General features: G+C 43.2%; 1 protein-coding gene across 1 annotated transcript in view; it reads left to right on the top strand.

Moving 5' to 3' along the window:
- Nucleotides 1–362: 362 nt before the first annotated feature.
- Nucleotides 363–23,105, top strand: part of LOC126263076 (probable cytochrome P450 6a14) — a 58,155-nt gene continuing 35,412 nt past the window's right edge. Inside the window, exons 1-2 of the mRNA XM_049960066.1 lie at nt 363–383; nt 18,053–18,282. Of these exons, the coding sequence (XP_049816023.1) occupies nt 18,063–18,282 (220 nt within the window). The 5' untranslated portion in view covers nt 363–383; nt 18,053–18,062. The remainder of the gene's footprint in view (nt 384–18,052; nt 18,283–23,105) is intronic.

Here is a 23,105-nt window from a genome sequence, read left to right as displayed (position 1 = left end):
GAACTGCATAAACCCCCTTTCCGATATCTGGAACTATTTATGAAATGAAAGCTGTACTAAGTCTTACGTGACTCATCCTGTATGCTTATTATCACCATAATCATTTGTTCAGTTGACAGCTCCATATAATGTCTTTTATCGTGAGGTGACGAAGAACAGCAAGGACGCATATTCCGAGCAATCAGAAATTATCTGATTTTGTCTGAGTCACTCTTACAGGCAGTTTTCTCTCGGATTCCGACCGATTACCGGTTTCTCTGCCTCGCAGTAGATGACGTCACACGAAATTTCGCACAGTCACTGTGACTGGCGGAGCGAAGGCCAGCTGTTATATGAGGGAGCAGAGAGCGGGCTTCAGACAGGAGACAGCTCGCCGCCCAGCGGTGAGTGTGCGGAAGCAGCCGCGTCTTGTGCCATCTCTCTCCTAGCTGCTCACTGCTGCGTGCTGTGGCTTGACGTGTGTGTGTGTGTGTGTGTGTGTGTGTGTGTGTGTGTGTCATCATTGTCTTTATGTTCTATTTTTGTACTATGAACACTAGCTGCGTAGTGAGAGCTCAAGTGCTCATTAGTCAGTTCGCGCGCTTGTAACACACAGCTGGCGGAACTGCCGTAGCTATGCGAACCGAACCAGCAGGTGTGCACTGCTCAGCCTTTCAACGTCCTTGAACTTCCCTGCGCATGCGCATTTCGTTGTTAGATCGTCTGTTTTGCAAACAGCCTCATTTTGTTTGTCAACAGCTGCGGCGTTACTTCGACGAAAGTTATTCCGCAAACACAGGTTTCGACGTTACCGTTCCACGGAGTAAGTATGCACGACAGCCGTGTCGGAATTTAGCGTAGCTCCTGTTGTTTCGTGGCTTTAGTATAGCAGGCGGCGACGGAAAATGTGCTCACAGATACTTACATCAACGCTAAAGCCAGAGATGTTTAAAAATACTTAAAAATCATTTAAAAACAATAAAAAGGTGTTAAATTATATTCTACTAGCTGACAAACACAGTGTTGTCCGGTACTTATTTACGTTAATTTTTTATTCGTCCATCTCTTCCATCATCCTCTCTGTCCATTTCCTTCTGCCCCTCTCTCTGTCTAGGAGCTCTTTCTTTCCTCTGTCCTTTTCCTCCTCTCCCTCTGTCTGTTCGTATCCACCTCCTCCATCTCTCTGTCTGTCTCTTCCTCCCCCTGCCTCTGTCAGTCTCTTTATCTCTCTCTCCCTCTCTATCTCCTTCTCTGCCCTCTGCCTGTCCATTTCCCTCTCCCCTATCTCCTTCCACCTGCTTGTCCTTCTGTCTGACCCTATCTCCCTCTTCCCCCCCCACAGTTTGTGCATCTCCTCGTCCTCCCTTATGTCTGCACGTCATCACACTCACACCAATAGCTGGCAGCTGTTTCTTCCCAGACTGTAATTAATATGTGTACCAAATTCGATTGATGTTGTTCCGATGGTTTAGGATGAGCTTTTTACCTGTGGCTTTGCTCGCATATGCATATTCAAACGTATTTCACAAATATTTAACATATTTCATACGTATTTGTACACACATGTTACCTATTACCTATATGTCTAGAGAATTTCGCCCTGCAGTATCATTTTCACTTAATGTTTATGATACCGTATCTTCTAACTTATATGCTGTACAATGATATAATTGTTGCAGGTGCCTTTTGTGCCATATGTGGACACAGTTGGCGAAATGTATTGCGAATAGAGATAGTAGCAAAGAAGTAATAAATTGAAACATCCTGCATGATGCGGTAGTTTTTTCTCGCATCTCAGCATTTGGCGTCATATCTCCTCAACCATGTGTCGTACAGCGCATATTTTTTTGGTATATTCAGTCGCAAATGTGGCTGCTGCGGCAAATGTGGATACACTCTACGAAAGTGCTGGGAATAGAGTTAGTGGCAACGAAGTAATAAATTTAAACGCCTTGCATGATGAGGTAGTTTTTCACGCATTCGGCTTTTATGACGTCATTATCTCCTGACCTAAGTGTCGTAAAATGACGTGATTTTTCTGTTACGTACAATAATATATGTGTATACTGTCTGCAAAATATCTCAAGAATGTAGTCAACAGTAAAGGAGTAATAAAGTAAAACGTTATGTTTCATATGGCAGTTTTACTGCATGATTAGTGGAAATCTGCAGGCAACAAAATTTTTCCCTTTAATCATTTTGTGGGGGTCGTCAACGAGAAAAAGTTTCATAAACTGTGAAATTATAGGTTAAGTGAGTTGCAAGTCACTAAGCGGTCTGTTTCTCAAATACTGGGTAACTAAATACTGGGTAACGGTACTGATTTTTCACCCCGATATCCACCCCTTGGTAGGTTTGTGATTCTTACGCACACGGTGATTCTTTCCAGAAACTAAATGATATGTGTACCAAATCTGCATGAAATCGGTCCTGTGGTTTAGGAGCAGATGTAGAACATACATACATATGCATATGTAGGTACATCTATTTTAATGATTTGTGTGAGTTTTTAAGTTATGATTTCCCTTGAACAGAGGTAAAAGCCAATTTCATTTATGATTAAGGGTAACTACACATTTAAACCTGAAGTCTTCCTCTAGCTGACATTGTTGAGAATTTTTCTCTTTTTTTCGTGTCAGTCTTCTGTGTGTTTCGAAGCGGTCTACCACGAATTTCTGTCCTGCCCTGACCTCTTCACCTAAAAACTGCGCTTGCACGCAACGTCCTCAGTTGCTTTTTGGGTATATTCCCATCTATGCCTTTGTCTACAATTTTTACCTTATGCTGCTCCCTCTAGTACGACGGGAGTTATTTCTTAATGTCATATAGTGTTGTCCGTTCTCCTTCTGAGTATTTTCCACACTTTCCTTTTCTCGTTGAGTCTGTGGAGAACTCCGCTATTCGGAACACTGTCAGGCCACTTAATTTTCAACATCCTTCTCAGGAACCACATCTCAAACACTTCGCCACGCGGTTTAGCCGCGCGGTCGGGGCGCCTTGCTACGGTCCACGCGGCTCCCCCCGTCGGAGGTCTGAGTTCTCCGCCGGGCATAGTCGTGTGTATTATCCTTGGCGTAAGTTAGTTTAAGTTAGAATAAGTAGTGTGTAAGCTTAGGGACTGATGACCTACGCAGTTTGGTCCCGTAATATCTTACCGCAAAGTTCCAAATTTCAAACGCTTCGATTCTTGCAGGCTAAGGTCTACTTTCATACAATGCTGTACTCCAAACGTACATTCTCAGCAATATCTTCCTCTGATTTAAACCGACTTTTGATGCTAGCAGACTATCCTTGACCCGTAATGCCCTGTTTTCTAGTGATAACGTGCTTTTTATGTCCTCCTTACTTTGTTCGTTACGTGTAATTTTTCTTCGTGATCCCCCATTTTGCTGTTAAGCTGATCGCTAATCTTATTTACGACACTTCTCACTACTTTCGTCTTTCTTTGGTTTCCCTTCAGTACATTCTTTACTCATTAGACTGCTCATTCCAATCAACAGGTCATGCATTTCCTCTTCAGTTTCATCGGGGATTCTAATACCATCAAGGAATCTTAGCATTGATATTCCTTCAGCCAGAATTTTAATCTCACTCTTGAACATTTATTTTCATCATATTGCTTTTTTGACTGAACAGTAATAGACTGCATCCCTGTATTACACCCTCTCGGGATTTCATTCTTATTATTCTATTATCGTAATGTGTAAGAGGTGGTGGCGGTATTATTAACTCTCATCTTTACATTAAAACGAAAACTCGTAAATATTCACAATGTAGCCATATTTACAAATTAATTTGTGATGCGAATGTAAAATTACTTGTTCTACATCATTACTATTTATCGTGCAAAAAATCCATGGAACGTGAAACTAACTAACTTTGCACGCACTGTATGTTACCCCTGTTTCCCTGTAGCTTATTCCTTTTTTTCTGAATTTCGAGTATCGCGCTCTACTCTCCATACTCGAATATTATTCCAGGTTCGACAAATCCTAAGAACGTGTAGTGATTTTTCTTAAGTCTTGCTTCCACTACCACGATCAACGTCAGAACTGCTTCTGTGACGCCGACCTCTGTGACCGAGTGTTTCTAGGCGCCTCAGTCCTGCTTCCGGCATGGATGTGTGTGATGTCCTTAGGTTAGTTGGGTTTAAGTAGTACTAAGTCTAGGGGACTGATGACCTCAGATGTCAAGTCCCATAGTGCTTAGAGCCATTTGAACCATTATTGAGCTTCTGTGACGCCTTTACTTTCCTTGAGCCAAACTGATCGCCATCTGACAGGTTCTGAATTTTCTTGTCCATTTTTCTGTGTATTGTTCTTATCATGCATGGGATGTTAAGTTCATAGTACGATAGTTTTCGCACTTATCTGCCATTCCCATGTAGAGTGTGTGGATGATAATTTTCCGAAAGTCTGATACTTCATCTCCAGACTCATGGATTCCACAAACCTGCTGGAACAGCCACTTCTTTGCCACTGCCGGTAATGAGTTTAGAAGTTCCAAAACAGTTTTATTTGTACCTTCAGCCTTATTTGATGTCAACTCTTCCAATAATCTGTTAAACTCTGGTTCTCCAATGTCTCCCATATCAATTTCCAGGATAGTACCGCAAAATTTGAGACTCCTGGAAGTGGGAGGAAGTGAAATGGGATATGTTGATTTTCATAAAGACGTGAGCTGTAGTTGACGACAATTTTGGCAGGATAATGTGTAAAAGATGCTCAACGTAAATGAGAGGGGAGAGGATTCTGCAGCTGTTGCGAAGGGATAGGCAGGTGTGGGGGATAGCGGATGACATTCTGAGGAAAAGCGATGTTAAATATGAAAGAGCGAGCATCCCTCTGCGCGGGTTCCATGGTCAGGCAGTGAGAGACGGAGAGAGAGTGAGCATGAGGGATTGCGTGGGGAGGGTGAGCGAGCAGATGTAAACATGAAAGGAAAGGGGCGGCGGGTTGATCGTATAATTGCGGCAGCGTACAGGGACACGTAACATTGGATGATAGGACAAAACAGCGAACAGTTTTTAAAAATGGAAAATATCATTACCACGTGGTGAATCAGTGCCGGCAGTACCTTAATTAGCCAGGTCATTTTCCCCTGCGCAGCAAGGCAACATCATCAGATATTAGGTTTCGAGTTTTGCTTACAGTAACGGAGCTGCGTGTTTTCGAACTCTGAAACTTGGATTTGCCGCCTAGACAGTCTTTGATATGCCGCGTAACAGATATTTTTGGGGAGGTTCTTAATGCTACTACGTGGAATCGAGACAGAACGTTTCCGCGGCACACAGGTTTAAATCACCAGATGTGTCAGGCATGGAGTTTTATCTCGACAAATATGTCGTGTGCGGAGGAATTCGGTTTCGCTTTTAGCTGCCAGTTACAGCACAGATAACGGACAGTTAAAAAATAACATAATGAAAAATAACTGAAGCTGCGATGACTGTCAACAAGTACCAACCGTTTGGCACTCATCTATTCTCAGTGCGTGTATAATAAACTTTATTGAGACAAAGAAGCTTATGCCCACGAATCGAATGAGCATGGGTTTAGAAAGCGTCACTCATGCGAAACTCGGCTTGCCCTTGTCTGACATCATGTACTGCGAACTATCGACGAAGGGCGACAGGTAGAGTTCATATTTCGAGATTTCCGGAAAGGATTTAACAAGATGCCCCATTGCAGGCTGTTAACGAAGGTTCGAGCATATGGAAAAAGCTCCCAGATATGTGAGACGCTCGAAGACTTCTTAAGTAATAGCAGCCAGTATGTTGTCTTCGACAGCGAGTGTTTATAGGAGACAAGGGTATCGTCAGGAGTGCCCCAGGAGTGTGATAGGACCGCGATTGTCCTCTATATACATAAGTGATATGGCGGACGGAGTGGGTAGCAATCTGCGGTTGATGCCGTGGTGTATGGTAAGGTGTCGAAATTGAGTGACTGTAGGGAGACACAAGACGACTTAGACAAAATTTGCAGTTGGTGTGATGAATGGCAGCTAGCTCTAAATGTGGAAACAATCTTAGTTGATGCAGATGAGTAGCAAGACCAAACCTTTAATGTTCGGATACAGTATTACTAGTGTCCTTCTTGACAGTCACGTCGTTTAAATGCCTGGGCGTAACGTCGAAAAGCGATACGAGATGGAACGAGCATGTGACGACTGTGGTAGGGAATGCGAATGGTCAACTTCGGTGTATTTGGAGAATCTTCGGAACGAGTGCTTCACCTGTAAAGGAGAATGCATATAGGACGCTGGTGCGACCTATTCTTGAGTACTGCCGCAGTGTTTGGAATCCTATCCAGGTCGGATTGAAGACGACATCGAAGCAATTCAGAGGCGGGCTGCGAGATTGCGATAGGTTAGAATAAGACGTAAGTGCTACGGTGTTGCTTGGGAGACTGAAATGGGAATCCCTGGAGGGAAGGTGACGTTCTTTTCAACAAACTCCACTGAGAAAATTTAGAGATGCGGTATTTGAAGCTGACTGCAGAACAATAATTCTGCTGCCGCCAACATACATTGCGGGTAAAGACGACGAAGATACGAGAAATCAGGGTTCATATGGAGGCATACACACAGTCGTTTTCCTCTCGGTGTATTTGCGAGCCGAAGAGGAAAGCTAATGAGTAATGGTGGTACAGGGTACCCTCCGCCATGCACCCTACGGCGGCTTGCGGAGTACTGATGTAGATGCAGTGTGCAGTTCTATTACGAAACTATGGATCTAGTTAACGTTTAACCACTCGTACCATGCTCTGTGCATTCAGCACCTTTCTTGGATGGAAATAATTTATTTTTATTTATTGATTTATATAACATGCTCTCATTAGTGCCATCAGGCTCTTTACATTTCGGACCAGGGTTTCACGTGTACAATACACTTTTTTCACCATAGATACCTAGCAAATAACGATTTTAATATGCAAATAGTATTAAAACGATTTGAGTGGTATAGTGAGAATGAGAGTAAATAATACTGACTGTGAACTACAAAAGCTTATACTGGCTGTACTTCTGTTACTGCTTACTGCTACCTCTAATCATGGTAACAGCTATAATACTGAGCCGCACGGGATTAGCCGAGCGCTCTGGGGCGCTACAGTGATTGACTGTGCGGCTGATCCCGGCGGAGGTTCGAATCGTTTTTCGGGCATGGGTGTGTGTGTGTGTTCGTCCTTAGGATAATTTAGGTGAAGTAGTGTGTAAGATTAGGGACTGATGACCTTAGCGTCTGCATACCTCTGCGCGCGACATTAATTCAAAGACGATAAATGTAAACGTTTCCGAGAGAAAGGTGTCCAATGTGACTATCTGGCATTACGTCATTACGAAGATTTCACACACATTTTTGAACAATAATATTGAGAACAATGATAATAATAACAATAACGAATTTAAAGGCGTACAAAACAGATGTTTTATGATTTAGCGAGTCCTGGGTAAAGGAAATTTAAGGAAACTGCACCAGGCAAGCACACTGGAAGAAAAAGTATTCTAAAGAAGGACGTATAGGGGTAACAGGGGCAGTAGTTACCATTATTGTTGCTTTAGAAGGTATGTCAGTAACTGCTTTCTGAGTCTGTATGTGTTACTTAGTTACGTAACATAATGCGGGTGATTATTTCAAAGTCGAGTTGCTGTTACTGACAAGGACTTAGAGGAAGTAGCTGAACAATGGAATGGGACGGAGAGGATTTTGGTCTGACGGGATGGGACGTTCCTGTCATTTTGTTCAGGCAAGAGTGTCAAGGACGAGGAGAGATTATGAGAGACTGTTTACGTTGATAACACAGTAGAGAAGACAGATGGTATGGAAATCCGTGCGCCTGTCTGCACGCAGGCAATACAGCTGTACATACGTTGGCGAAATATGATCACGGAGTCGAACATCAGACGTATAAAGAACAAAGGCATTCATAACCAATTCCAGGTGCCGTGAGATTTTCTGAAAAAGACCTTGCAGGGTAACATAGCTGAAATCAATAATTCGGAGTATCAAAGTCTGTACGTTTCTCTCCTGTTATTTTTGTAAGCTATCTCTGACTGCCAGGGCATCATCTAGACTGAAATCTTAATATATTTACTTCGAATTTTGGAAGCAAAGCATTTGATGACTGTATTTCATTGCTTACAAACAGCGTTACTTCGTCTGCCAGATGAAGTACAGTTTACATAGGGAGAAAAGAGTGTAAAGATTAGTGGAAGTCATGTGCCATGACTGATAATGAAGCTTCCCAAGCAAAGCGACATCAGTACATGATCAATTAGTCCCTGCCGTTACGAAATACCTGAAGGGAAAGAAACTCGCTAAACGTTCTATACTGATACTCGACAATTTGACATCTCATCCATCCGAAGATGAACTTTAAAAGGTGAAATAAAACCTTTATTTCTTCCTGCCAATTTAGCATGTGTAATATTACCCGTGGACCAGGGGGTCAGTGGGTGCCTGAAGAGGCGATACAGTCGAAAATACATTTGATCAGTTTCAGGACACAAGAAGGCAGCAGCTCGTTTCAATGAAATTAATAAAAATAAAAGATGTAATCAACACAACTGCCTCAGTGTTGGAAGAAATTGCGGCATCAACGCATGAAAAATCTTGGCGCAAACTGTGACAAAAAATGAATGACGCTAAAGATGAAACCCCAAAAGAAACGTGTGAAGAGAATCAAGATGAAACAATCTACGCAAAGAGTGATGAAATTGAGATGTAGACACTCCAGCGATTTTGAAGCAATTGCTGATTTTACAACCGGTTGTTGAGCAAAATGATGTAATGGAGTGGATCCTTACAGCTGTCGTTGAGTGCACAACGGGTGAAGAATTAACTGACGGTCAAATCATTGATGCCGTACATCGAACAACGGATGAGAACAAGAAAGACATGACGGCAACAAAGACAAAGAACCTATGGCTCGAGTACCGCATACAGATCGTAAAAATGGATTTGATATAGTATCTCAATACATCGAACGAAGCTCTACGTCTCCCCCATAAGACATTTTGTGCATACCTAAAGGCGGAGCATTGCGACAAAATCAACGTCGCTGGTTGCTAAGCAAATGCTCATTCCAGATTCTTTTTGTCCTGCTTAAGAACAGAACATTTTCTTACCATGCCATTTCATGTTTTAAAAAGTTAATTGCAAGTAAATTGTCTGTCACTTCAGTACTGTAATAAAGTAGATAGAGCTATTAATCTTTCACTCACATTTACAGTATCTGACCGTACATTACAGGCGTGTCTTACAGTACAGATACTACACTACTGCCATTAAAATTGCTACACCACGAAGATGACGTGCTACAGACGCGAAATTAAATCGACAGGAAGAAGATGCTGTGATAATCAAATAATTAGCTTTTCAGAGCACCCACACAAGGTTGACACCGGTGGCGACACCTACAACGTGCTAACATGAGGAAAGTTTACAACCGATTTCTCACACACAAACAGCAGTTGACCGGCGTTGCCTGGTGAAACGTTGTTGTGATGCCTCGTGTAAGGAGGAGATATGCGTACCATCACGTTTCCGAATTTGATAAAGGTCGGATTGTAGCCTTTCGCGATTCCGATTTATGGTATCGCGACATTGCTGCTCGCGTTGGTCGAAATCCAATGACTGTTAGCAGAATATGGAATCGGTGGGTTCAGGAGGGTAATACGGAACGCCGTGCTGTATCCCAACGGCCTCGTATCACTATCAGTCGAGATGAGAGGCATCTTATCCGCATGGATGTAACAGATCGTGCAGCGACGTCTCGATCCCTGAGTCAACAAATGGGGACGTTTGCAAGATAACAACCATCTGCACGAACAGTTCGACGACACTTGTAGCAGCATGGACTATCAGCTCGGAGACCATGGCTGCGGTTACCCTTCATGCTGCATCACAGACAGGAGCGCCTGCGATGGTGTACTCAACGACGAACCTGGGTGCACGACTGGCAAAACGTCATTTTTTCGGATGAATCCAGGTTCTGTTTACAGCATCATGATGGTAGCATCCGTGTTTGGCGACATCACGGTGAACGCACATTGGAAGCGTGTATTCGTCATCGCCATACTGGCGTATCACCCAACGTGATGGTATGAGGTGCCATTGGTTACACGTCTCAGTCACCTCTTGTTCGCATTGACGGCACTTTGAACAGAGGGTGTTTCATTTCAGATGTGTTACGACCCGTGGCTCTACCCTTCATTCCTTCCCTGCGAAACCCTACAATTCAGCAGGATAATGCACGACCACATGTTGCATGTCCTGTACGGGCCTTTCTGGATACAGAAAATGTTCGACTGCTGCCCTGACCAGCACATTCTCCAGATTTCTCACCAACTGAAAACGTCTGGTCAATGGAGGCCAAGCAACTGGCTCGTCACAATACGCCAGTCACTACTCTTGATGAACTGTGGTATCGTGTAGAAGCTGCATGGGCAGCTGTGCCTGTACGCACCATCCAAGCACTGTTTGACTCAATGCCCAGGCGTATCCAGGCCGATATTGCGGACAGAGATGGTTGTTCTGGGTACCGGTTTCTCAGGATCTATGCTCCCAAACTGTGTGAAAATGTAATCACATGTCAGTTCCACTGTAATATATTTCTGCAATGAATACCCGTTTGTCATCTGCATCTCTTCTTGGTGTAGCAATTTTAATGGCCAATAGTTTAGTTCACATTACACTTTCGTGTAAGATTTTTTAATGTGCCGACGTTTTCATTTCGTTTTGTTACTGTTTCAACATGGAACAGTATTTCCAGTTGAAAATTAAAGTCTTACTGTACTGTATTGTGATGTTACAGGTCAAAAAAAATTTTTTTCTCCGATAATCCAACCTTCCTTACCTTGTGACCATGCTCTCGATCCTGTAGGGTACGCATTAGCGAGGTTTTACTGTATACAGGGTGTTACAAAAAGGTACGGGCAAACTTTCAGGAAACATTCCTCACACACAAATAAAGAAAAGATGTTGTGTGGACATGTGTCCGGAAACGCTTAATTTCCATGTTAGAGCTCATTTTAGTTTCGTCAGTATGTACTGTACTTCCTCGATTCACCGCCAGTTGGCCCAATTGAAGGAGGGTAATGTTGACTTCGCTGCTTGTGTTGACATGCGACACATTGCTCTACAGTACTAGCATCAAGCACATCAGTACGTAGCATCAACAGGTTAGTGTTGAATCCGAGCGTGGTTTTGCATTCAGTGCAGTGCAATGCGGAGTTGGCAGATGCCCATTTGATGTATGTATAAGCACGGGCCAATAGCCGTGGCGCGGTACGTTTGTATCGAGACAGATTTCCAGACCGAAGGTGTCCCGACAGGAAGACCATCGAAGCAATTGATCGGCGCCTTACGGAGCACGGAACATTCCAGCCTATGACTCGCGACTGGGGAAGACCTAGAACGACGAGGACACCTGCAATGGACGAGGCAATTCTTCGTGTAGTTGACGATAACCCTAATGTCAGGGTCAGAGAAGTTGCTGCTCTACAAGGTAACGTTGACCACGTCACTGTATGGAGAGTGCTACGGGAGAACCAGTTGTTTCCGTACCATGTACAGCGTGTGCAGGCACTATCAGCAGCTGATTGGCCTCCACGGGTACACTTCTGCGAATGGTTCAGCCAACAATGTGTCAATCCTCATTTCAGTGCAAATGTTCTCTTTACGGATGAGGCTTCATTCCAACGTGATCAAATTGTAAATTTTCACAATCATCATGCGTGGACTGACGAGAATCCGCTCGCAATTGTGCAATCATGTCATCAACACAGATTTTCTGTGAACGTTTGAGCAGGAATTGTTGGTGATGTCTTGATTGGGCCCCATGTTCTTCCACCTACGCTCAATGGAGCACGTTATCATCTGTTGTAGCACACACTCAGGAACAGCACAAGTGTATACACTAGGTATGTCGATTCTGATTGTAGCCTATACGCCGATGTTATTCAACCTGTATATCGAGCAAGCAGCAAACGAAACAAAAGAAAGAAGAAATAAAAGAAGAAATAAAAACTTTGAGGTTCACCGATGACATTGTAATTCTGTCAGAGACAGCAAAGGACCTGGAAGAGCAGCTGAACGGAATGGACAGTATCTTGAAAGGAGGATATAAGATGAACATCAACAAAAGCAAAACGAGGATAATGGAATGTAGTCGAATTAAGTCGGGTGATGGTGAGGGAATTAGATTAGAAAATGAGACACTTAAAGTAGTAAATGAGTTTTGCTGTTTGGGGAGCAAAATAACTGATGATGATCGAAGTAGAGAGGATATAAAATGTAGACTGTCAATGGCAAGGAAAGCGTTTCTGAAGAAGAGAAATTTGTTAACATCGAGTATAGATTTTAGTGTCAGGAGGTCGTTTTTGAAAGTATTTGTATGGAGTGTAGCCATGTATAGAAGTGAAACGTGGACGATAAATAGTTTAGACAAGAAGAGAATAGAAGCTTTCGAAATGTGGTGGTACAGAAGGATGCTGAAGATTAGATGGGTAGATCACATAACTAACGAGGAGGTATTGAATAGAATTGGGGAGAAGAGGAGTTTGTGGCACAACTTGACAAAAAGAAAGGACCGGTTGGTAGGACATGTTTTGAGGCATCAAGGGATCACAAATTTAGCATTGGAGGGCTGCGTGGAGGTTAAAAATCGTAGAGGGAGACCAAGAGATGAATACACTAAGCAGATTCAGAAGGATGTAGGTTGCAGTAGGTACTGGAAGATGAAGAAGCTTGCACAGGATAGAGTAGTATGGAGAGCTGCATCACACCAGGCTCAGGACTGAAGACCACCACACTCGCTAGCATTTCGACAGAGATGTCTGAGCAGGCTGCAGTAATACGTTGTTGCATATCACCGGATGTTGTTGATATGTACTTGTAGACGGCGGTTTTCATCTTTCCCCACAGAAAAAAATACTACAGGCATCAAATCTGGGAAGAGGCCGGCAGGCCCTCTGCGTCCAATACAAAGACTTGAAAACAATTTGTGGAGACGTGCTGTAATACTCGGTGCACTTTGGGCTGGTTAGCCATCGTGTTGGTATCACAAATTCCTGTTATGTCTATGAAACACGGGTGTGTGAACTGATGGCTCACTATCTCACACCACACGTTTATGGTGGAACGACTGCTGCACACGTGCTAGCATTTTGGCAGAGATGTGTCAGCAGGCTGCAGAAACACGTCGTTGCATATCAGCGGATCTAGCTGGCTGTCGTACCCATCTGACAAACGCAACGGGGATTGTCAAGAGACAAATAGTGCAGGTTTCGGAGGTTTATCCGGCCGTAATTGGGTGACGTCCTTTCACCACTAAACAAGATACATGATACATCTCGAGTACCCTTTCTTAATGCCCATGTACAGGAGTTAATACGATTCTCATAATCGTTTCCATGCTGCTCTTTGTGAAAAGGGATGTGATAGCAATGGAACCTTGTCGACGAAGAATGCGTTGGACACTTGCCTCACTCATGCCACTTCCTCGTGCGATTGCGCTGGAACTGAAGTGCGTATCAACTGCAACAGCAGCAAGATCATTAATTTCCCCCTCTTCGGTCGTCACTTGTTTCCTTGTTACGTTGTCAAGGTGTTACACTACGACTTTCACGTAACTGCTTGAAAATGTTGATAAATAATTTCCGAGATGGTTGACGTCAGTTGGGATATCTCGCAGCATACAGTTTAGACAAGAAGAGATTAGAAGCTTTTGAAATGTGGTGCTACAGAAGAATTCTGAAGATTAGTAGGGTAGATCACGTAATTGATGAGAAGGTACTGAATAGAATTGGGGAGAAGAGGAACTTATGGCGCAACTTGACAAGAAGGAGGGATCGGTTGGCAGTACATGTTCTGAGGCATCAAGTCATCGCAAATTTATACTGGAGGGAAGCGTGAAGGGTAAAAATCGTAGCGGGAGGCCAAGAGATGAATACACTAAGCAGATTCAGATGGATGGAGGTTGCAATAGTTACTCGGAGAAGAAGAGGCTTTCACAGGATAGAGTAGCATAGAGAGCTGCGTCGAACCAGTCTTTGGACTGAAGTCTACACAACAACAACACACAGTACAAGACCGAACTGCATTGTTTCTACTCTCTCCATATACGATGAGCATGTCGCCTTTTTCTGCACTGGTAAATCCCATCGCCCGCTTACGACCTACTGCTTGAACCGTCACACACTGACTGATTAGCAAGTCGCAATGCACTCAAGGAATACACAAGCACACTGCAAACAAACATAGCACCATCGTTTTCAGCAGCTATGCTAGTTGAAAGGCCGAAGCGAGTGTCGGTGTGGAAACTTTTCACAATACGATGTCTCGTAAACGACTCGCACTTGAGTCCCGTAACAAACGCCACTGACATTCCAACTTACAGTACTTTCACTTTGGTAATGTCAACAGACCTTTTTCCATATAAAAAAGTGTTTGTGAGCACAAAAAATACACTTTTTAAGTATGATTAGAGTATGTATATTGGCTAGTAGTACGAGTCCCACACTACCGATCCATTCTCTGAAAATCGGACATCAAAAGCACTTTTCATTTCCGAAATATTTACGGTGCAAGTTTTAGGTGATTCACCCTTTACACATTGCGCAACAAAAATTAAAGTATCACTTTTTCGAAACCCCATAACTGTCACACACTGCGACGAATAATTCTGAAATTTCGCACAGGGGTGCCCACAATGTTCATCTGTAATGGTGGTACAGTGTGGCACGCTGAGACGTTACCCTCGGGCTCAGAAATAATTCGAAGTGTAAACACATGCGGAAAAAAGGCCAGAGTTCAGAAGTTCATGTGAGCTGTAAGGTGGGTTAATAATGCCACATTGGCACCGTATACCACCACAATTATTCTGTCCTAAGCCCTTGTGGAGGTTTCACAAGATGGGAAGGTCATGACATACCTGTTAGCCATGTTTCAGCGCTTACTATGACGCCTCTGCAATTGAATAACGATATCCAGCGTTGAAATCATACGGTTTTCTTGTGGGTGGCCGAGGGAAACTTTACAGACATCAAGCCACTCAGAATCCATACTTAAAAACTCCAGTGGGTGACACAGGGAGAGTCAATGAAACCACCCCTTCCCTTGGGACGTAGATGCCCACTCATTTCACCGTCGAATACGATAATTTTGCAGTCCAGTGAGCAATAAGATGACGTTCTTCACAACGTTTGACACTGCTGCCCTGGGCGCTGCAGCCCTACTGTAAGGACTTCGTAGGTCGCAACCACACTGAACGCAATCTGCCCCTTTATAGTGTAGTGTGACCACAGTTTTTGCTCCGTTACACGGATTGGGACCGCTAGGAACCGTTCAGAACCATTCGGCGGAAACTGAACAGCGATCCGAAGCAGTAAACGGGTTTTTTGTTTTTTCAGGGCTTCTGTTTTCTTCCCTTCTGTGGCGTGATCACAGGGGGATGCTGCATTATCATGTATGTGAATAAAACGGCAAACGGTCCCTGTATGACGCGGCAGTTCAGCAACTCCCTCAGTGGCACCCCTCACATTTTTGTTGAGCACTTCAAAAATGTACCTGTGCGAGATTTCGACACCAATTTCGTCTCCAGGCTTCTCTAACTCCTGAGCGTTAGGCAATTCTTTCGACTCCCCATAAGTGGGTTTTGCCTACCTTCAGGTGCGAGGTCAGCCACAAGAGTAAACTGGCGTCTGCGTTTCTGACATGTACGTTTATAAACTGATCATTTAATTTTGTTGCAGTACATATAAATATCGCAGTTACTGGTAGAATGTCACTTCTTGCAACTAACTGGTTTTTTGAGTGTCATAACCAGAAGTCGTCTGAACAGAGACTTTCAGCATTTCGTCTTAGCGATTCATTTGACGATCTCTGTTCACTTTTGATGAACGGTGGAAAAGCTTCATGTTACGCACAAATGTTGACTTTCACTCCCTGTCGACACGTAATTAGGGACGAATTCTTACAAATGCACACTGCACAGGTGTGATAACCGAAATTTTTATCTGTATATATGATCATCGGATCGTTATCCATATTCTTTTGTTCACTCAATTTCTCTTTCGTGTATTAAAATAACATGAGCACAGTTCGTTGTTTGCTTGAGCATGGGGGAGATTTAATTCCCAACGTGTGAACAACCATTTGTCTTCCATTAGCGTCTGCGGAACAATCTATACTGGCGTTCCATTTTTGTTCACATTATAAAGTCTTGGTTGAAAAATTGTTATCAATGTGTCTTTCCTTTCATATAATTAAAATCATGGTTTCACTGAGGTTCTGGAAGAGAAATTGATGTCCTGAAGCGCCTGTGAAAGTCTATGGATCTAAGGAAGGTGGGTTTAACCTCCCGTCGACGTCGAGGCACTGAAGAGCTATGAAAGCCAGCTGTGTGACAGGAAAAGTGTCAGCTTGAAGCAATGAAGGTATGTTAGTTGTCACAGATGCGAGATATACGTGAGGCTATACCACAGAGAACGTCACGACAATCTGCAGTCCACAAAGATACACTGTATACTGATTTCACAAGTATTCTCTGTTCCTTTAGCTCCCATGGCCTATCTTTGTGAAGTTTTATTTATGCTCCACATTTTTATTATTTCTCATTTTTATTATTTCTCAAAAAAATGGCTCTGAGCACTATGGGACTCAACTTCTGAGGACATCAATCCCCTAGAACTTAAAACTATTTAAACCTAACTAACCTAAGGACATCACACACACCCATGCCCCAGGCAGGATTCGCACCTGCGACCGTAGCGGTCGGGCGGTTCCAGACTGTAGCTCCTAGAACCGCTGGGCCGTCTTATTATTTCTCATTTTTATTATTTCTTGCCGTAAGTTTTGTGACAATTGTTTCAAGAACCTATCACAACGGGTTTCTTCATAATGGCCCACACCTGGACATTTTTCTAAGCGTTGGATATTATCAGCAACAGCTTCTTATCTCATGACTGCGGTATAATCTTAAGTATTTATCTTATCCAGCATCTTCGTGCTGTAGTGAGTCAGAAATGATATATGATAAACAAACTTCTCAGAAATTACAAAATGGATATTCGGCCGAATTTTCATAGCCAAATGAAGAGTGGGAAATGGACAAATGTGATATCAAAGTAACGAGCTTGAAGTCTAGTTTTGTGAAAAAAGATTTACTTGTTTTAAAGTAATTCTGATGTTTTCATTTCTTATCAGATCCCCCCCGAGATTGGCAACGTCTCTTGCGTCTTATGAATGCCATCTCTGTGGCCTGTGTATGTGTTAGGTCTTTCTTTCTTATTGTAAGCGAGACTGAGCGATGAGTGCTAACAAGTGCATCTATTATTTATACAGTTTTACTGTCATTTACTTCCTCACTCTGTTGCCTAGTGTTCTTTGTATCCTATGATGTTAATTTAATTTAGTGTGGATATAATATTCAAGCTCGTAACCTACAGCACAACCTAAGAAATTAAAACGGGAAATACGCTCTAAAATATCACCAGCAGCGCACCGTCTTGTACTTTAAAATCCGTTGTCTTACTCTTTCTATGAGAAGTCTAGACAATCTATCGAGCTTTTCGGGTTGTGCTCAGCGAACATCATGGTGTTCATCTAGTTATGAGGACCTGTTTTAGTGCCTCGGTTGTTCATATTTTTCCATTGTTTAACAATGTCGCCAATATAGATATTTAAAGTATAGTCTATAGGGTACACCGGTCTTCTCTCTAGCAGGGTTTCTTAAGTAATTTGTCATATATGTGTATGTATGATAGCGCGTGTTTGTGTTTGTGTTTGTGTGTGGGGGTGGGGGTGAGAGTGGGTGTTTAGAAAAAGGCGGAGGGCGTGAAGTGGTGGTTGGAGAAGGCGCGCGCGCACACATGCACACACACTCACTCACTCACTCACACAACACACACACACACACACACACACACACACACACACACACACACACAAAGATAGATAGAGAGAGAGAGAGATAGGAAGGCTTGAGTGGTATCAACAATTTTCTGTGAAATTCTTGACAGTAATTTTTCCGTCAGCACATGAGAACCAATGCAATGCCTGTATGTTATTTTGCAGAATCACCAGCATGGCTTTCTACGCAGAGTCGTGGCTAACCGAGGTGTTGGTAGCCCTGTCGCTGGTAGTGGCGGCAGTGTACGCGTGGTTCTCGTACTCTTATAAGTATTGGCAAAGGAAGGGTGTGCCCTACCTCGAGCCGCGGTTCCCCTTCGGCAATGTCTACAACAGCTTCGTGGGAAAGACGTCCGGGCCGATCGAACTGAATGAAGCTTACCTGCAGTTTAAAGGTAAGAGGAGACACCAAAAAGCTTCACTCATTCTTCCTTCTTCTTTATGTACTGTTAGCTGAGTCGGATACGAATCTTATAATTAGTTTCGGAGATGTAGACTCATTTCTGATCCGTTATTAAGAAACTCACGATCACTGCAAAGAACTATTTGAGGTCTCATAGTTTCCATATACGAACTAGATGGAGAAACTTTTTCTTCGATATTTAAACGGCTTTCTTAATTATTGTTTGGTTGACGTTTCGCGCTTTGAAAAGAATACGATGTCAGTTTGGTTGTTCAACTAATTGACTTTCTTAGTGTGTCACTTTTATTTTTTATTTAATTATTGAATGGTGACAACGGCAAAAGCTTACCCAATGCAAGGTTCGGAGGATAGCGACGCAATAATGCAAGTAACAAGGCATATTATTCCATCACCTGAGTCTCTGTAGGGAAGTCATTCTAATGACTAAATTTGGACACGTGTTGCATGTTCCGAAGATATTTCATCCACACAGGTGAACTAACTGAATTCGGTGTTGTTGTTAGTTGGGCTGATGGACGTTGTCATTGTCATCCAACAATGAATCGAAAACACAACCATATGAAGTAATGAAGAGCACCAAACTTAATTAATGAACACAATTCAAAACAAAGGAAGCAGAACATAAAATATATACGGAATCATGTGAAGAGCAACGGAATGTGATTCAGTTACTGGTACGATGTAAGAATCTGCTAGTTATCTCTCCATATTCTTTGTTAGCAGAAGGGAAGCCGAGTAAATAAATAAATAGAGGGTGCTTAACACATCGCGTCATCAAAAAAAAAAAAAAAACTCTGCAGTGACATCGCAAAAGGAACTGCGGCGAACTTTCGCTTATACAGCTTAACCAGAACCTGAGACGCCACAAATAATCAGAAATCACGAATAAATCTAAAATATATTAGGCTCAAATTGAACATCAAACTACATTACGTACGCGTCACTGACTGGAACCAATTAATTGATATTTATGGACATCTTCCTTCTGGGGAAAAGATGAGGCAGACGTTTAGCCAGGAGAACAGCTGTGGACGTGTTATTAGGACAGATTTCCCGTAGTTATCTGAAGATGAAATGAATGACATGTGAAACATTTTTCAGGGTGGGACTGGGGCCTGAGTCACATGCGTAACAGTATCTTCTGCACGAAAACACTCAATCTAATTGTAACAAAAAAAAATGGCTCTGAGCACTATGGGACTTAACATCTATGGTCATCAGTCCCCTAGAACTTAGAACTACTTAAACCTAACTAACCTAAAGACAGCACACAACACCCAGCCATCACGAGGCAGAGAAAATCCCTGACCCCGCCGGGAATCGAACCCGGGAACCCGGGTGTGGGAAGCGAGAACGCTACCGCACGACCACGAGATGCGGGCTCTAATTGTAACAAAATACTTGAAGATTCTTTTAGTATTTTATCAAAGATCGGTTTACTTTGCACTGATAATCTGCTAACGGATGATGGGAAGCTTTCTGTATTGCCTATCCACGCACCATAAAAAAATTTCTAACGAAGTGTGGCGTCCTGAATTTCTTACTCCACAAGAGCCACTCGCCATCACGTTACGTCAGTGCAGAAAGAATCTGGAATGAACGGTTCCACATGTACGATGTTTCCCCCTGCTACGCACAAAGAGTGCCCTATGGATTTATTTCACTCGATGTGAGCCCTATCCCCAAAGGAACTGAACCATACGCCTAACGTTATTTTACCAGTCACAGATAGCGCCCGAAGACTCTTTGTCGGCGTGCCAGAGAATCATTCACTGTCTGTCACTCCTCGAAACGAACTTCCACTCAACCACGAGTAAGGGCGCTCAGTCCTGGCAGAAACCTGGCCCACCACAGTAGCTGACCAATCAGGGAAAACGTGGGACGTGCTCCCCACACCTAATTTCACACACAGATCTCCAGTGGAAACATCCTCAAGCTGTGCGACCGAAGCTAGCACCACTTGGAACTTTAGTCAGAGCGACTCTCCAAGTAAGGGCGAATCCGTATACAGCTTTCACTGTCATCACTAAATAGCTTGGTAACAACCCAGATAGTATGAAACCATCCCCACACGATCATCTATACTAAAAAATTTCGTACAACTGAGATACTGTGTAACAGTCCCAGTTTAGTAACAACATAAAGCACATAACCATCCACACACTATCACTGTGAGCTCTACACGTCCACTATAAACCTGGAAAAGTCACTGTTCCCCAGCTTTGTGGTGCACAATGACACTGGGCAAGGGAAGTCTTGGAATAGTATCAGGATCAGTGGCTGTGGGTTCTCTTCACTGGCGAGTGCAGGATTTATTTCAACTCTGATTATCGACTTAACATAAATGTGAAGACGCCCAGGTAGCAATGAACGTTACAGGCATGCAGTATCACAGGTTCATCAATCTGATGGGTCACGCATGTTTGAGGCCAGTATCATGACTGGATGCTGGACGCTTCTCTTCGCTATCCAGGGTCATTTGAGGACTGTGTAGTGTGAGGACAATATGACCTGTGGTCAGCATGGGGTGCCATCGAAAAGAATTATAGTCTTGTGCCTCACCACCCCCACCAGTTTCTGAACAGCAGGCCAAGCAACATACAATCGCACATAAACCAGGCATTCTTCCTCAGGGGATCACACTGACTGTCTAGCGAACAAAAATATTTTATTGTATTTTTATCAGAAAGTCGTCATTCCATGATTCTACAAGCACATTAGATCACGCAGGTCTACAGAAGATTGAGTTTGTAAGCATGAGTCATACAGTGTGTTACAAAAAGGTACGGCTAAACTTTCAGGAACATTCCTCACACACAAATAAAGAAAAGATGTTATGTGGACATGTGTCCGGAAACGCTTAATTTCAATGTTAGAGCTCATTTTAGTTTCATCACTATGTACTGTACTTCCTCGATTCACTGCCAGTTGGCCTAATTGAAGGAAGGTAATGTTGACTTCGGTGCTTGTGTTGACATGCGACTCATTGCCCTACAGTACTAGCATCAAGCACATCAGTACGTAGCATCAACAGGTTAGTGTTGAATCCGAGCGTGGTTTTGCAGTCAGTGCAATGTTTACAAATGCGGAGTTGGCAGATGCCCATTTGATGTACGGATTAGCACGGGCCAATAGCCGTGCTGCGGTACGTTTGTATCGAGACAGATTTCCAGAACGAAGGTGTCCCGACAGGAAGACGTTCGAAGCAATTGATCGGCGTCTTACGGAGCACGGAACATTCCAGCCTGTGACTCGCGACTGGGGAAGACCTAGAACGACGAGGACACCTGCAATGGACGAGGCAATTCTTCGTGTAGTTGACGATAACCCTAATGTCAGGGTCAGAGAAGTTTCTGCTCTACAAGGTAACGTTGACCACGTCACTGTATGGAGAGTGCTACGGGAGAACCAGTTGTTTCCGTACCATGTACAGCGTGTGCAGGCACTATCAGCAGCTGATTGGCCTCCACGGGTACACTTCTGCGAATGGTTCAGCCAACAATGTGTCAATCCTCATTTCAGTGCAAATGTTCTCTTTACGGATGAGGCTTCATTCCAACGTGATCAAATTGTAAATTTTCACAATCAACATGCGTGGACTGACGAGAATCCGCTCGCAATTGTGCAATCACGTCATCAACACAGATTTTCTGTGAACGTTTGAGCAGGAATTGTTGGTGATGTCTTGATTGGGCCCCATGTTCTTCCACCTACGCTCAATGGAGCACGTTATCATAATTTCGTACAGGATACTCTACCTGTGCTGCTAGAACATGTGCCTTTACAAGTACGACACAACATATGGTTCATGCACGATGGAGCTCGTGCACATTTCAGTCGAAGTGTTCGTACGCTTCTCAACAACAGATTCGGTGACCGATGGATTGGTAGACGCGGACCAATTCCATGGCCTCCACGCTCTCCTGCCCTCAACCCTCTTGACTCTCATTTATGGGTGCATTTGAAAGCTCTGGTCCACGCAACCCCGGTACCAAATGTAGAGAATCTTCGTACTCGTATTGTGGACGGCTGTGATACAATACGCCATTCTCCAGGACTGCATCAGCGCATCAGGGATTCCATGCGACGGAGGGTGGATGCATGTATCCTTGCTAATGGAGGACATTTTGAACATTTCCTGTAACAAAGTGTTTGAAGTCACGCTGGTCCGTTCTGTTGCTGTGTGTTTCCATTCCATGATTAATGTGATTTGAAGAGACGTAATAAAATGAGCTCTAACATGGAAAGTAAGCGTTTCCGGACACATGTCCACATAACATATTTCCTTTCTTTGTGTGTGAGGAATGTTTCCTGAGAGTTTGGCCGTACCTTTTTGTAACACCCTGTATAATACACTTTTACTGTCGTCTGGTGATACTTTTTGTGTGGGAGGATACAATAACTGAATTTGGGATCCAAGTACATTATAGTTCGTGGGATACAGCCACGAAATGTTCAATGTTACCCAGTAGTAGATTAAAATTTCACAAATGTGGAAGTATGTGCAATATCGAAGTGACTGCATACACTTTGATTATTCTTTTCTTATTAAATTACAATAAACGTTTTTTTTAGTTTATTATTTCTCTGATCGTCTGTACTCTGCGTTCACACGCGTTCGCAGGTATGAAGATGAGTTAAAACATTTTCGAGCAGCTTGCATACAGGAAGTACGTGGCTGAAAATTGATATGTGTAGAGTTCCAAATTCAAATGCAAATTTCATGCAGTATCAACTGCATAAAAAATGGCTCTGAGCACTATGGGACTCAACATCTTAGGTTATAAGTCCCCT

Source organism: Schistocerca nitens, chromosome 6 (genome assembly GCF_023898315.1).
Source record: "Schistocerca nitens isolate TAMUIC-IGC-003100 chromosome 6, iqSchNite1.1, whole genome shotgun sequence".
NCBI classification, from domain to species: domain Eukaryota; kingdom Metazoa; phylum Arthropoda; class Insecta; order Orthoptera; family Acrididae; genus Schistocerca; species Schistocerca nitens.
The sequence above is the reverse complement of the archived record's forward strand: the minus strand, read 5'-3'. Positions and strand labels throughout refer to the sequence as shown.